The sequence below is a fragment of the Procambarus clarkii genome, chromosome 81, assembly GCF_040958095.1.
Source record: "Procambarus clarkii isolate CNS0578487 chromosome 81, FALCON_Pclarkii_2.0, whole genome shotgun sequence".
NCBI classification, from domain to species: domain Eukaryota; kingdom Metazoa; phylum Arthropoda; class Malacostraca; order Decapoda; family Cambaridae; genus Procambarus; species Procambarus clarkii.
Window position 1 is genome coordinate 24,477,305 of NC_091230.1, and position 15,000 is coordinate 24,492,304.

General features: G+C 46.0%; 1 protein-coding gene across 1 annotated transcript in view; it reads right to left on the reverse strand.

The window, feature by feature from the left end:
- LOC138358096 (pneumococcal serine-rich repeat protein-like) overlaps window positions 1-15,000 on the reverse strand; it is a 39,937-nt gene that overhangs the window by 10,193 nt on the left and 14,744 nt on the right. Inside the window, exon 2 of the mRNA XM_069315575.1 lies at window positions 9,698-10,942. Coding sequence (XP_069171676.1) covers window positions 9,698-10,942 — 1,245 coding nt within the window. The remainder of the gene's footprint in view (window positions 1-9,697; window positions 10,943-15,000) is intronic.

The window sequence follows — 15,000 nt, forward strand, 5'->3', positions numbered from 1 at the left end:
GATGGTGGTAGTGATGGTGGTAGTGATGGTGGTAGTGATGGTGGTAGTGGTGGTGGTGGTGGTGGTGATGGTGGTAGTGATGGTGGTAGTGATGGTGGTAGTGGTGGTGGTGGTGGTGGTGATGGTGGTAGTGATGGTGGTAGTGGTGGTGGTGGTGGTGGTGATGGTGGTAGTGATGGTGGTAGTGATGGTGGTAGTGATGGTGGTAGTGGTGGTGGTGGTGGTGGTGATGGTGGTAGTGATGGTGGTAGTGGTGGTAGTGATGGTGGTAGTGATGGTGGTAGTGATGGTGGTAGTGATGGTGGTAGTGATGGTGGTAGTGATGGTGGTAGTGGTGGTGGTGGAGTTGATGGTGGTAGTGATGGTGGTAGTGGTGGACATGGTGTTGGTATCTTCAGTGATGGTGACAGGAGGAAGTTTGAATGATGAATGCAATAGTGTTATCAGATCATGCTCATGGCGGTTATCATGACAACCGTTGAACTGAGGTATAACCCACTTGGTCAGGTTGTCAGAGCGACGGCCTTGCATTTTGCAGGGTCGGCGTTCGATCCCCGATAGTCCAAGTGGCTGGTGCACAGGTCCATCCGGCCTCATTTCTCAACTCTTTCTCATCTTCCTTCCAAAGTGCCATATAAACAAGCTGTGGTAAACTGGTTGTGGTTATAATACAGAAAGTGTGTAATAACAGGTGATAGCAACATTCACATCATGATAGCAACATTCACATCATGATAGCAACATTCACATCATGATAGCAACATTCACATCATGATAGCAACATTCACATCATGATAGCAACATTCACATCATGATAGCAACATTCACATCATGATAGCAACAATAGACAATAATAGAGCCTAATAAACTCAACTTGCTGCATAGTCCGAATTGATGAGGTGCGCGCCATCAACGTTTCAAATAAAAAAAAAGAACGCTAATCAACCACCTGGACTATCGGGAATCGAACTCAAACCTTACAAGACGCCAGGCCGTCACTCTACCGGCCAGTCCAAGTAAATAGACATGGCTGGTATATATACATTTCAAGCCAAATGCTATCAACATTTTGATTTATTTTGAACGGTATTTATTGGCTGATGGATCAGCTATCATGACACTATATTCTACCAGAATTATGGTAATGTTCTAGAGGTATGGTAGGCATGGGATGCTTTGATATCATGGGAGGATATCCTGTATAATCATGATAACAGTCTCATGGGGAAGGCATTCATCAGCAGTATGGTATTGTGATTGTGAAAACCCATTAATCAGTGGCATTGTAAACTCATCCAACAGTGGTATGGTTGGAAGGGAATGGGAGTACTTCCCATGATGGTACGATAGCAGATGTATGGTGGCACTCCCCACAGTGGAATGGTGGGGCAGGCTGGCGAAGGTTATAACAGCAATATATGGAGTAAAATGATAGTAATTAGGTTACGCTTAGATAAGATAGGGAGGGAATATGGCCGGGGCTTAGCCTGGGAAGTGTAGGGCGTTGGTAGTGGTGATGGTGGTGATGGTGGTGGTGTTTGTAGTGGTGATGGTGGTGGTGATGGTGTTGATAGTGGTATCGAGGGTGGTTCCATTATGTAGTGGTTTCAAGGACGTGTGTTGGTGTAAATCGTATGGGTGAAGCGTAGTGTGGTGGGGGCAGTGTGGTAGTGTGGTGGAGGCAGTGTGGTAGTGTGTTGGAGGCGGTGTGGTAGTGTGGAGGCAGTGTGGTAGTGTGGTAGAGGCAGTGTGGTAGTGTGGTGGAGGCAGTGTGGTAGAGGGAGTGTGTTAGTGTGGTAGAGGCAGTGTGGTAGTGTGGCAGAGGCAGTGTGGTAGTGTGGTAGAGGCAGTGTGGTAGTGTGGTAGAGGCAGTGTGGTAGTGTGGTAGAGGCAGTGTGGTAGTGTGGTAAAGGCAGTGTGGTAGTGTGGTAGAGGCAGTGTGGTAGTGTGGTGGAGGCAGTGTGGTAGTGTGGTAGAGGCAGTGTGGTAGTGTGGTAAAGGCAGTGTGGTAGTGTGGTAGAGGTAGTGTGGTAGTGTGGTAGAGGCAGTGTGGTATTGTGGTAGAGGTAGTGTGGTAGTGTGGTAGAGGCAGTGTGGTAGTGTGGTAGTGTGGTAGAGGCAGTGTGGTAGTGTGGTAGTGTGGTAGAGGCAGTGTGGTAGTGTGGTAGAGGCAGTGTGGTAGTGTGGTAGAGGCAGTGTGGTAGTGTGGTAGAGGTAGTGTGGTAGTGTGGTAGAGGCAGTGTGGTAGTGTGGTAGTGTGGTAGAGGCAGTGTGGTAGTGTGGTAGAGGGAGTGTGGTAGTGTGGTAGTGTGGTAGAGGCAGTGTGGTAGTGTGGTATAGGCAGTGTGGTAGTGTGGTGGAGGCAGTGTGGTAGTGTGGTAGAGGCAGCGTGGTAGTGGGGTAGTGTGGTGCAGGCAGTGTGGTAGTGTGGTAGAGGCAGTGTGGTAGTGTGGTAGTGTGGTAGAGGCAGTGTGGTAGTGTGGTAGAGGCAGTGTGGTAGTGTGGTAGAGGCAGTGTGGTAGTGTGGTAGAGGTAGTGTGGTAGTGTGGTAGAGGCAGTGTGGTAGTGTGGTAGTGTGGTAGAGGCAGTGTGGTAGTGTGGTAGTGTGGTAGAGGCAGTGTGGTAGTGTGGTATAGGCAGTGTGGTAGTGTGGTGGAGGCAGTGTGGTAGTGTGGTAGAGGCAGCGTGGTAGTGGGGTAGTGTGGTGCAGGCAGTGTGGTAGTGTGGTAGAGGCAGTGTGGTAGTGTGGTAGAGGGGTAGTGTGGTGGAGGCAGTGTGATAGTGTGGTGGAGGCAGTGTGGTAGAGGCAGTGTGGTAGTGTGGTAGTGTGGTGGAGGCAGTGTGGTAGAGGCAGTGTGGTAGTGTGGTGGAGGCAGTGTGGTAGTGTGGTAGAGGCAGTGTGGTAGTGTGGTGGAGGCAGTGTGGTAGAGGCAGTGTGGTAGTGTGGTGGAGGCAGTGTGGTAGTGTGGTGGAGGCAGTGTGGTAGAGGCAGTGTGGTAGTGTGGTAGAGGCAGTGTGGTAGTGTGGTGGAGGCAGTGTGGTAGTGTGGTGGAGGCAGTGTGGTAGTGTGGTAGAGGCAGTGTGGTAGTGTGGTAGAGGCAGTGTGGTAGTGTGGTAGAGGCAGTGTGGTAGTGTGGTAGAGGCAGTGTGGTAGTGTGGTAGAGGCAGTGTGGTAGTGTGGTAGAGGCAGTGTGGTAGTGTGGTAGAGGCAGTGTGGTAGTGTGGTAGAGGCAGTGTGGTAGTGTGGTAGAGGCAGTGTGGTAGTGTGGTAGAGGCAGTGTGGTAGTGTGGTGGTCACCCCTGGACACAAGCAAGCCAGTGTTGGCCTGGACACCATAATTTAACCCCCGGGGTTGGTCTGGTAAATATGATGTGATGGATTATATTAGTCCTCGCCTGTTGTATGGTGGAGGGTGTATAGTGAGTATAGTGCTGGTATGTTGCTAGTATAGTGCTCCTATAGTGCTGGTATGTTGCTAGTATGGTGCTCCTATAGTGCTGCTATGTTGTCGCTATGTTAACACTGCAGTGATAAGTGTGTAGTTGTGAGTGAAATATTATTGTTTGATTATGAGGCACTGTTGTGAGGGAGACGATGGCTCCGGTATAGTGTTAAACAAAAATTATGTCGCAGAAGTTGTATGGTGCAGGTACAGTGCAGGGGTTGTGTTTGAATTGTACTGCCTGAGCGCCTTTATGGAGCTGGCACTGTACTCTTCACGACTGGCACTGTACTCTATAGTGCTGGCACTGTACTCTTCACGGCTGGCACTGTACTCTATAGAGCTGGCACTGTACTCTTCACGGCTGGCACTGTACTCTATAGAGCTGGCACTGTACTCTTCACGACTGGCACTGTACTCTATAGAGCTGACACTGTACTCTTCACGGCTAGCACTGTACTCTATAGTGCTGGCACTGTAGCCTGGTAGGACACGAAGTGTTTGACTCGGCGAAACGATTTGCTCATCCCTGGTGTTGACGGTGTAAATATGGAGCTGGTCTGTTGTTATATATATATATATATATATATATGAGAGAGAGAGAGAGAGAGAGAGAGAGAGAGAGAGAGAGAGAGAGAGAGAGAGAGAGAGAGAGAGAGAGAGAGAGAGAGAGAGAGAGAGAGAGAGGGAGACATAGACAGAGACACAGAGTTAGTTCAATTACTAGTGTTGAAAGACAAAAAATATGGAGAGGAATTTTCCGAATCTCCGAAAACTTGCTCAAGATTCCGAACAAGAATCGAAGATACAGGAAGCGATTCCTCCCCCTCTGGACCACCGTGCTGAGGCGCTGAAACGGGGAACTGGCAGCCCTTCGAGCCTGGCCCTTGGCTTGGCCCTTGGCTTGGCCCTTGGCTTGGCCCTTGGCCTGGCTCTTGGCTTGGCCCTTGGCTTGGCCCTTGGCCTGGCTCCTGGCCTGGCCCCCATGCAGTATCAATAAGCCTGCAACCCAATTCTTCGAGACAGATCATGACATACGTGTCCAAGAGGCCGGGGGGCTCAGATGCTATGTAAGGATGCATGTGTACCAATGGTCCGGTTCCATATACCTCCTGGAGTCCTGTGTTCCAGTTCCTAATACCTCCTGGAGTCACGTGTTCCAGTTCCTAATACCTCCTGGAGTCACGTGTTTTAGTTCCTTATATCTCCTGGAGTCACGTGTTCCAGTTCCTAATACCTCCTGGAGTCACGTGTTCCAGTTCCTAATACCTCCTGGAGTCACGAGTTCCAGTTCCTTATATCTCCTGGAGTCCCGTGTTCCAGTTCCTAATACCTCCTGGAGTCACGTGTTCCAGTTCCTAATACCTCCTGGAGTCACGAGTTCCAGTTCCTTATATCTCCTGGAGTCCCGTGTTCCAGTTCCTAATACCTCCTGGAGTCACGTGTTCCAGTTCCTAATACCTCCTGGAGTCACGTGTTCCAGTTCCTAATACCTCCTGGAGTCACGTGTTCCAGTTCCTTATATCTCCTGGAGTCCCGTGTTCCAGTTCCTTAGACCTTCTAGAACTATGTGTTGATGGGTTATAGTGAAAGTGAGTGGCACTGTTGATGGGTTATAGTGAAAGTGAGTGGCACTGTTGATGGGTTATAGTGAAAGTGAGTGGCACTGTTGATGGGTTATAGTGAAAGTGAGTGGCACTGTTGATGGGTTATAGTGAAGACGAGTGGCACTGTTGATGGGTTATAGCGAAGATGAGTGGCACTGTTGATGGGTTATAGCGAAGATGAGTGGCACTGTTGATGGGTTATAGCGAAGATGAGTGGCACTGTTGATGGGTTATAGTGAAAGTGAGTGGCACTGTTGATGGGTTATAGTGAAGATGAGTGGCACTGTTGATGGTTAAAGTTAATGTAATGGTGACACTGAACCCTTAAATGTTTGACATGGTCGTTAAGCGTCAATGACTGACTGACAAATATATTCTGACTGAATAACTAACTGTCCGACTGACTTGCTGTGCGAGTGACGGAGTGGTTAGTTGCCTAACTGGCTGAATAACTAGGTGACTGACGAGCTGGCTAATTGAGCGATTGACAGCATACTGAATGATGGCTAGAAAGATATGTCTCAATTGTTGATGAACAGGCAGACATGAGGCCAGATTCACGAAGCAGTTACGCAAGTACTTACGAACGTGTACATCTTTCCTCAATCTTTTCCGGCTTTGGTTACATTTATTAAACAGTTTACAAGCATGAAAACTTCCCAATCAACTGTTGTCATTGTTATAAACAGCCTCCTGGTGCTTCGGAGCTCATTAACTGTTTAATAATTGTAAACAAAGCCGCTAAAGATTGAGAAAAAGTGGTTACAGGTTCGCAAGTGCTTGGGTAACTGCTTCGTGAATCCGGGTCCAGATCGCTAGGTTGCCCGACTGGCCGACCGGACAATAGCAAGCACACTATAGTCGCCTGGAACCAACACAGGTGAAGTGTGTCCGTGGCTGCCTTCCACTGTACATTCCTGACGTCGCCGAAATGACAAAGCCAAACTGGGTTTCGGAGAAGCGAAGCTGAACCAATTTCCAAGAAAATACGATAGTGCCGGACGGCAGTGGGTCAGGGGGGGGGGGGAATTAAACACTGGAGCCCCTTCGATGCCACACGTTGTAAATCTGTGTAAAAGTGTGTAAATGAAATTGGACGTTAAGTGCAGTTGTAAGGCTCGAGAAGTGTCTTTTTTCGTCTTCTGTGAACTCGCTTGTTGGTGCTTGCAAGGTCGAGCTCCTGCTCTTGGGACCCGGTTGTCAGATGGTAGTAGTTTATTGCTCCTGTTTCTCTTCTCTCATTTATTATCTTATAATTAAAACTGTGTCTCGAATTTGCCTCTATCTAATCCGTCCCGAAGGTTTACGACTCTAAGAAATATATTTTGTTGACATCTCTGTGACTCATCTGTGTTGCCAGTTTCCAATTATGTCTCCTCGTTTGGCTGGTCCTCACTTGGAACTATGCTTCTATAATTATGTTGGCAATTACCCTTTAGTATTTTGTACGTCGTTATCATGTCTGCCCGATTCGTTCTTTCCTCCATTGTACTGAGCACACGTGCGTTTGTGCACGCAGATGTGGCATCTGCGTGCACAAACGCACGTGTATTCACTATTTGTACCTACAGAACCGAGCTATTAGTTCTTGAACCCCGCCTTTCCGACTCCTTCTGAAGATGTATTAATATACGAAAGTACTTAAGGAAATTCCTGTTTCAATTTTCCTCCGTGGTCTGACACTGTCACATTTTTAATCACGTGTTTATTTTCGTGATTTACACACACACACACACACACACACATATACATATATATATATATATATATATATATATATATATATATATATATATATATATATATATATATATATATATATATATATGTAACTATGCAATTAAACATATTTATCTCGGCAAGAATAATTAATCACGTGATTTAGTTATGCGTAATTGTGTCATTCCGAGCATAACTAATGAACAATCAATGCCGTGCAGTGGATAGCCATCAGCCTAAAATATATTCCAATATTTACTAAAAGCTTCACAAACTGTCCAGAAATACTTTATACAGTTTGAAAAGCAGAACGAATACATAATGGCGAACATACATTAACTTCCCCGACTCATGAAAACCTCAATAAAAGTATAAAGTCCCTTTAAATATTTAATATTAACGTTGTATGAAATGAATCAATATCAGATATATTGTAATATGTTGTTAAATATGACCGAAAAGGTAATATTAATCATTCTAACACGAATTTTCTCAATATTTCTTATGTTTCTTTTTACTGTCGATGGTAATTGAAAAATCAATTCTCCAAAATTCATTTATATTTCGAGTCTGACGCGACGTCTGATCGCGTTTCGTAATAACTTATTACATTTTCAAAGACTTTAGTTTACACACACACACACAACTGTAACCTGCAAACACGCAAAATAAGTCCATACTTATACTCGCGTTTGGGTGAGGTGATATGGTACAACAGTTTTGGATGAGGTGAACAAACTTGTGATAATCCCAAGACAGAACACGAAACTATGGGCATTAATTGGTAATGAGAGCATAAGAATGGAAGTAACTGGAGAGGGTATATTGGCCCATACTTCCTCTTGATGCTTCTATATTGGTGCGGAGTCTTGAAGTGGGTAGAATATAGTTGTGCATTAATTGGCGGTTGATTGCTGGTGTTGACTTTTTGATGTGTTACACATCAAAAGATGTGTAACACATCTTTCAGGGAGAGAGAGAGAGAGAGAGAGAGAGAGAGAGAGAGAGAGAGAGAGAGAGAGAGAGAGAGAGAGAGAGAGAGAGAGAGAGAGAGAGAGAGAGAGAGACAGACAGACAGAGACAGAGAGACAGAGAAGGGGGGATGGATAGATTGGGGAAGGACTTAACATCACCACAAACCATGAACATAAGGACTTAACATCACCACAAACCATGAACATAAGGACTTAACATCACCACAAACCATGAAAATAAGGACTTAACATCACCACAAACCATGAACATAAGGACTTAACATCACCACAAACCATGAACATAAGGACTTAACATCACCACAAACCATGAACATAAGGACTTAACAACCCGGAAGTTCATCTTTAAAAGAATGACGCAATAAAGGTATTTAAAGCACAAGAACATATACAATATTACAACTAGATAACAAAAGAAAAGGGCACAGGAGGAAAAAAAATAGTCAATGGTAAACCGTAGTGCTCAAGTGTCAGCCATCTCTGCCTCCTTAAACGGTCTCGCTTCATGCAGGCCTGCGTTCAATCCCCGACCGTCTAAGTGGTTGGGCACCATTCCTTCCCTCCGTCCCATCCCAAATCCTTATCCTGACCCCTTCTCAGCGCTATATAGTCGTAGTGGCTTGGCGCTTTTCCCTCGATAATTCTCTAACTCCCTCCCCCCCAAAAAAAAGTCGAACCGCAAATTACAAAACAAGTCAACAAAATACATACAACTGCGTGCCAGACACTACAGTTTAAACATCCCGTTGGCACTGAACAATTACCTGATAATTTACTAGCAGTTAAGTCAAAGTTGTAACTATTGCAGCTTCCGGAATTCGTTTAATTTGGAAGGAATTAGGGTACCAGCTCTCTCTCTCTTACTAATTAAGTGACAAAATCAGGCAAGCTCTTAATTATTCTCAGATTATAGTTGTTATGTTGTTAAAGATTTAGCTACTCAGGACGAGGTGTCCATGTAGCACGGGCTATGGTGAGCCCGTAATCAGATTTTAGGGTGTCGTTTTGATATATAGTTTGAAGTGAGGTGAATCACTTCGTCTATTTCCGGTGCTGGGTTGAGATGCATTGAAAGATCGGAAGTGAGATGCAAGTGTTCCGTCAATGACGTGTCCAGAGGGGCAACATCGGTGAGTTACTGACGCTGGCAGCTGCACTAACAACACCTGTCTCTGGGGTACTGACGCTGGCAGCTGCACTAACAACACCTGTCTCTGGGGTACTGACACTGGCAGCTGCAGTAGCAACAGCTGCCCCTGGGGTACTGACACTGGCAGCTGTACTAGCAACAGCTACCCCTGGGGTACTGACGCTGGCAGCTGTACTAGCAACACCTGCCTCTAGGGTACTGACGCTGGCAGCTGTACTAACAGCTGCCTCTGGGGTACTGACGCTGGCAACTGTACTAATAACACCTGTCTCTGGGTACTGACGCTGGCAGCTGCAGTAGCAACACCTGCCTCTGGGGTACTGACGCTGGCAGCTGCAGTAGCAACAGCTGCCTCTGGAGTACTGACGCTGGCAGCTGCAGTAGCAACAGCTGCCTCTGGGGTACTGACGCTGGCAGCTGCACTAGCAACAACTGTCTCTGGGGTACTGACGCTGGCAGCTGCACTAGCAACAACTGTCTCTGGGGTACTGACGCTGGCAGCTGTACTAGCAACAGCTGCCTCTGGGGTACTGACGCTGGCAGCTGTACTAGCAACACCTGCCTCTGGGGTACTGACGCTGGCAGCTGTACTAGCAACAGCTGTCTCTGGGGTACTGACGCTGGCAGCTGTACTAGCAACAACTGCCTCTGGGGTACTGACGCTGGCAGCTGCACTAACAACAGCTGCCTCTGGGGTACTGACGCTGGCAGCTGCACTAACAACAGCTGCCTCTGGGTACTGACGCTGGCAGCTGTACTAATAACACCTGCCTCTGGGGTACTGACGCTGGCAGCTGTACTAGCAACAACTGCCTCTGGGGTACTGACGCTGGCAGCTGCACTAGCAACAGCTGTCTCTGGGGTACTGACGCTGGCAGCTGCACTAGCAACAGCTGTCTCTGGGGTACTAACGCTGGCAGCTGCACTAGCAACAGCTGTCTCTGGGGTACTGACGCTGGCAGCTGCACTAGCAACAGCTGTCTCTGGGGTACTAACGCTGGCAGCTGCACTAGCAACAGCTGTCTCTGGGGTACTGACGCTGGCAGCTGCACTAGCAACAGCTGTATCTGGGGTACTGACGCTGGCAGCTGCACTAATAACAGCTGCCTCTGGGGTACTGACGCTGGCAGCTGCACTAACAACACCTGTCTCTGGGGTACTGACGCTGGCAGCTGCACTAACAACACCTGTCTCTGGGGTACTGACGCTGGCAGCTGCACTAGCAACAGCTGCCTCTAGGGTACTGACGCTGGCAGCTGCACTAGCAACAGCTGTCTCTGGGGTACTGACGCTGGCAGCTGCACTAGCAACAGCTGTATCTGGGGTACTGACGCTGGCAGCTGCACTAATAACAGCTGCCTCTGGGGTACTGACGCTGGCAGCTGCACTAACAACACCTGTCTCTGGGGTACTGACGCTGGCAGCTGCACTAATAACACCTGTCTCTGGGGTACTGACGCTGGCAGCTGCACTAATAACACCTGCCTTTGGGGTACTGACGCTGGCAGCTGTACTAGCAACACCTGCCTCTGGGGTACTGACGCTGGCAGCTGCACTAATAACAGCTGCCTCTAGGGTACTGACACTGGCAGCTGCACTAGCAACAGCTGCCTCTGGGGTACTGACGCTGGCAGCTGCACTAATAACACCTGTCTCTGGGGTACTGACGCTGGCAGCTGCACTAATAACAGCTGCCTCTGGGGTACTGACGCTGGCAGCTGCACTAATAACACCTGCCTCTGGGGTACTGACGCTGGCAGCTGCACTAATAACACCTGCCTCTGGGGTACTGACGCTGGCAGCTGCACTAATAACACCTGCCTCTGGGGTACTGATGCTGGCAGCTGCACTAATAACACCTGCCTCTGGGGTACTGACGCTGGCAGCTGCACTAACAACACCTGCCTCTGGGGTACTGACGCTGGCAGCTGCACTAATAACACCTGCCTCTGGGGTACTGACGCTGGCAGCTGCACTAACAACACCTGCCTCTGGGGTACTGACGCTGGCAGCTGCACTAATAACACCTGCCTACCTCACGATATCTCAGCCTTAGTAATACAACTGCCTGCAAGCAATAAAGAATATGCCAATATCTCTTTCAATAAAACAAGAATAGCGAGCTATTACTGCAGGAAAAATTTAAATATCAATTGCAAAATCGTAAAAAATAAAATAACTTTTCCCTAAAAAATATATTACCCTTCCAAAACTTTAAATCGAGAAATCCATTCTTTTCTGGTAACGAATGGCATTCTCCTGTGTTTTTAAACCAATACCAATCCGTTTCTGACACAATAACGCCTGCTTGAGCTCTTTAAGCCCGGAACTCTCGCTTTCTTGACAATACTTAGGATCTTTCAAATGTCTAAGATCAAAACGCAATGTTTTTGAATTGATGATGTACTTTAAAGCATAATAATTCACATTTGTTTATTGAATTCTTGAAGTAATTTCTGTCTTGTTTTCTGATTGATTTCGAATGATTCGTTTCATGAGAGAGAGAGAGAGAGAGAGAGAGAGAGAGAGAGAGAGAGAGAGAGAGAGAGAGAGAGAGAGAGAGAGAGAGAGAGAGAGAGAGAGAGAGAGAGAGAGTTAGTTTCCAAGCGTATGAATTATTTATGTAATTAATTAAGAAATTCTCCCCAGATACTTAATATGAATATAAAAAAGAATTTCCAATTATATTTCCAATTTGCAACAAGGCCATTGTTTAAGGTATTATGCCAGTGAACCCTTCAAGGGCTTCGTTATTATAGTGTGAGTAAAAGCTGCCATCAGAGGGCGCGACCATCACCTTAAAACTTCTCCCAAAATAACTAAATACAATAAATACAAATAAAATGACTAAATACAATAGGACAGAGAACAAAATATTGAGAGTAGAAATATAATAACTTTAAGATATAGAATTATAGATAATTTTGTGTATTTATACTTGGATATACGGCTGTAGTCAAATAAAGTATAGCAATATAATATAGGGTTTTAAAAAGGCACAGTCAAGGCTTCAGCCAGATGGTGGCATTTACGAAAGGTCTTTAGCCATGTTGAATCATATTATTTATCAAAAGTGCTAGCGGAGAATAGTGCGTGCGTGCAGGTTTGTGCGCATGAGAGACAGAGAGAGAGAGAGAGAGAGAGAGAGAGAGAGAGAGAGAGAGAGAGAGAGAGAGAGAGAGAGAGAGAGAGAGAGAGAGAGAGTGTGTGTGTGTATATGTGTGTGTGTATGTGTGTGTGTGTGTGTGTGTGTGTGTGTGTGTGTGTGTGTGTGTATGTGTGTGTGTGTGTGTGTGTGTGTGTGTGTGTGTGTGTGTGTGTGTATTCCATTTATATAATATATTTTGATTATGCATCATCTCCTTTTTTATATCGTTCTAATGTTAGATTAAATGTCCACTTGTTTTTCCCTAGTAGTTAGTCCTATAATCTCAAAATGACTATGGCGAGGAGTCATCAAATATTTACGAAAACTTTACATTTGTCGTTAATCACAGGAACCAAAGAGCCAGAGCTCAACCCCCCGCAAGCACCAATAGTTGAGTACAGTGGCTCTGTTGACATTTAATAAGCAGTTTGCGTGCGTCGCAACGTTAAAACTCCAAGTTTGGTATTGTTATAAACGAGCTTCAGAGCTAAACAAAAAAAAATTAATGCAAACAATGTTTTCATGATTGTTGAAAGATGTAGCGGTTTCGCCAGTGGTCCCTTATACATGTTTGAGGCATCGTGGTTTAGTCTTGCACCAAACCTCTTTCCTCAAAACCTCTCAAAACCCCAACTTTCTGTAGTTAGGCCTCGTTAAAGCGAGGGGTTTCCGAGGTTAGATAGTTAAGTATTGGTGTAGCATACACAGTGTATAACATCCTGAAATGTAAATGCAATATTGTATTCCATTTGATGTGTAATATGTAAACTTACACATTTACAAAAGATACGTTCTACAAGGACAATTTTCCAATCATCTTCTTTTCGGGGGTTGGTCTCATCAGTTTAGGAATTAAGAGTCAATATGAACAAAGGGGGAAGGATTCTACTTCCTCAGATGTAGAATCCTCAGTTTCTCATTCACTGACATGAATGAGAAACATTATAGTCCTTGTACTGAGCCCCACAGCCTGTTACTTCCCTCCAATTTGAGCTCCTGCAATTGATGGTATTGAATTCCAATTGGCATTTATCGAACTCCGCAGTTTGACTATATCTTCTTGGATTATTTCACAATCTATGTACGATGACATTCATTTTCCTTCATAGGACTTCCACAGCATATATATATATATATATATATATATATATATATATATATATATATATATATATATGGGCTGAAAAGTATGTACGAGGTGTTGCTGATCGTAGCCACCTGTGTGTGTGTTTGTGTGTGTGTGTGTGTGTGTGTGTGTGTGTGTGTGTGTGTGTGTGTGTGTGTGTGTGTGTGTGTGTGTGTGTGTGTGTGTGTGTGTGTGTGGGTGTACTCACCTAATTGTGCTTGCGGGGGTTGAGCTTTGGCTCTTTGGTCCCGCCTCTCAACCGTCAATCAACTGGTGTACAGATTCCTGAGCCTACTGGGCTCTATCATATCTACATTTGAAACTGTGTATGGAGTCAGCCTCCACCACATCACTTCCTAGTGCATTCCATTTACTAACTACTCTGACACTGAAAAAGTTCTTTCTAACGTCTCTGTGGCTCATTTGGGTACTCAGCTTCCACCTGTGCCCCCTTGTTCGCGTCCCTCCAGTGTTGAATAGTTCATCCTTGTTTACCCGGTCGATTCCCCTGAGGATTTTGTAGGTTGTGATCATGTCCCCCTTACTCTTCTGTCTTCCAGTGTCGTAAGGTGCATTTCCCGCAGCCTTTTCTCATAACTCATGCCTCTTAGTTCTGGGACTAGTCTAGTAGCATACCTTTGGACTTTTTCCAGCTTCGTCTTGTGCTTGACAAGGTATGGGCTCCATGCTGGGGCCGCATACTCCAGGATTGGTCTTACATATGTGGTGTACAAGATTCTGAATGATTCCTTGCACAGGTTCCTGAACGCCGTTCTGATGTTAGCTAGCCTCGCATATGCCGCAGACGTTATTCTCTTTATGTGGGCTTCAGGAGACAGGTTTGGTGTGATATCAACTCCTAGATCTTTCTCTCTCTGTCTTTTTCATTAAGTACTTCATCTCCTATTCTGTATCCTGTGTCTGGCCTCTTGTTTCCACTGCCTAGTTTCATTACTTTGCATTTACTCGGGTTGAACTTCAACAGCCATTTGTTGGACCATTCATTCAGTCTATCTAGGTCATCTTGTAGCCTCCTACTATCATCCTCTGTTTCAATCCTCCTCATAATTTTTGCATCGTCGGCAAACATTGAGAGGAACGAATCTATACCCTCTGGGAGATCATTTACATATACCAGAAACAGTATAGGTCCAAGGACTGACCCCTGCGGGACTCCACTTGTGACGTCTCGCCAATCTGAGACCTCACCCTTCACACAGACTCGTTGTCTCCTGTTGCTTAGGTACTCCTCTCTCCACCGGAGTACCTTCCCTCTCACTCCAGCCTGCATCTCCAACTTTCGCACTAACCTCTTGTGTGGCACTGTATCAAAGGCTTTCTGACAATCCAAAAATATGCAGTCTGCCCACCCTTCTCTTTCTTGCCTTATTTTTGTTGCCTGGTCGTAGAATTCAAGTAACCCTGTAAAGCAGGACCTGCCATCCCTGAACCCATGTTGATGCTGTGTTACAAAGATCCTTCGCTCCAGGTGCTCCACTAGTTTTTTTCGCACAATCTTCTCCATCAGCTTGCATGGTATGCAGGTTAGGGACACTGGCCTGTAGTTCAGTGCCTCCTGTCTATCCCCTTTCTTGTATATCGGGACTACGTTAGCTGCTCCACTAGTGTGTGTGTGTGTGTGTGTGTGTGTGTGTGTGTGTGTGTGTGTGTGTGTGTGTGTGTGTGTGTGTGTGTGTGTGTGTGTGTGTGTGTACGTACGCGCGCGCGGATGTGTCAGTGTTTTTCAAAGCTTGTTAAACTCTGTTTTGTCAATACTTCAATTTATCACTCTAATTACACTCGAATCAATCTATA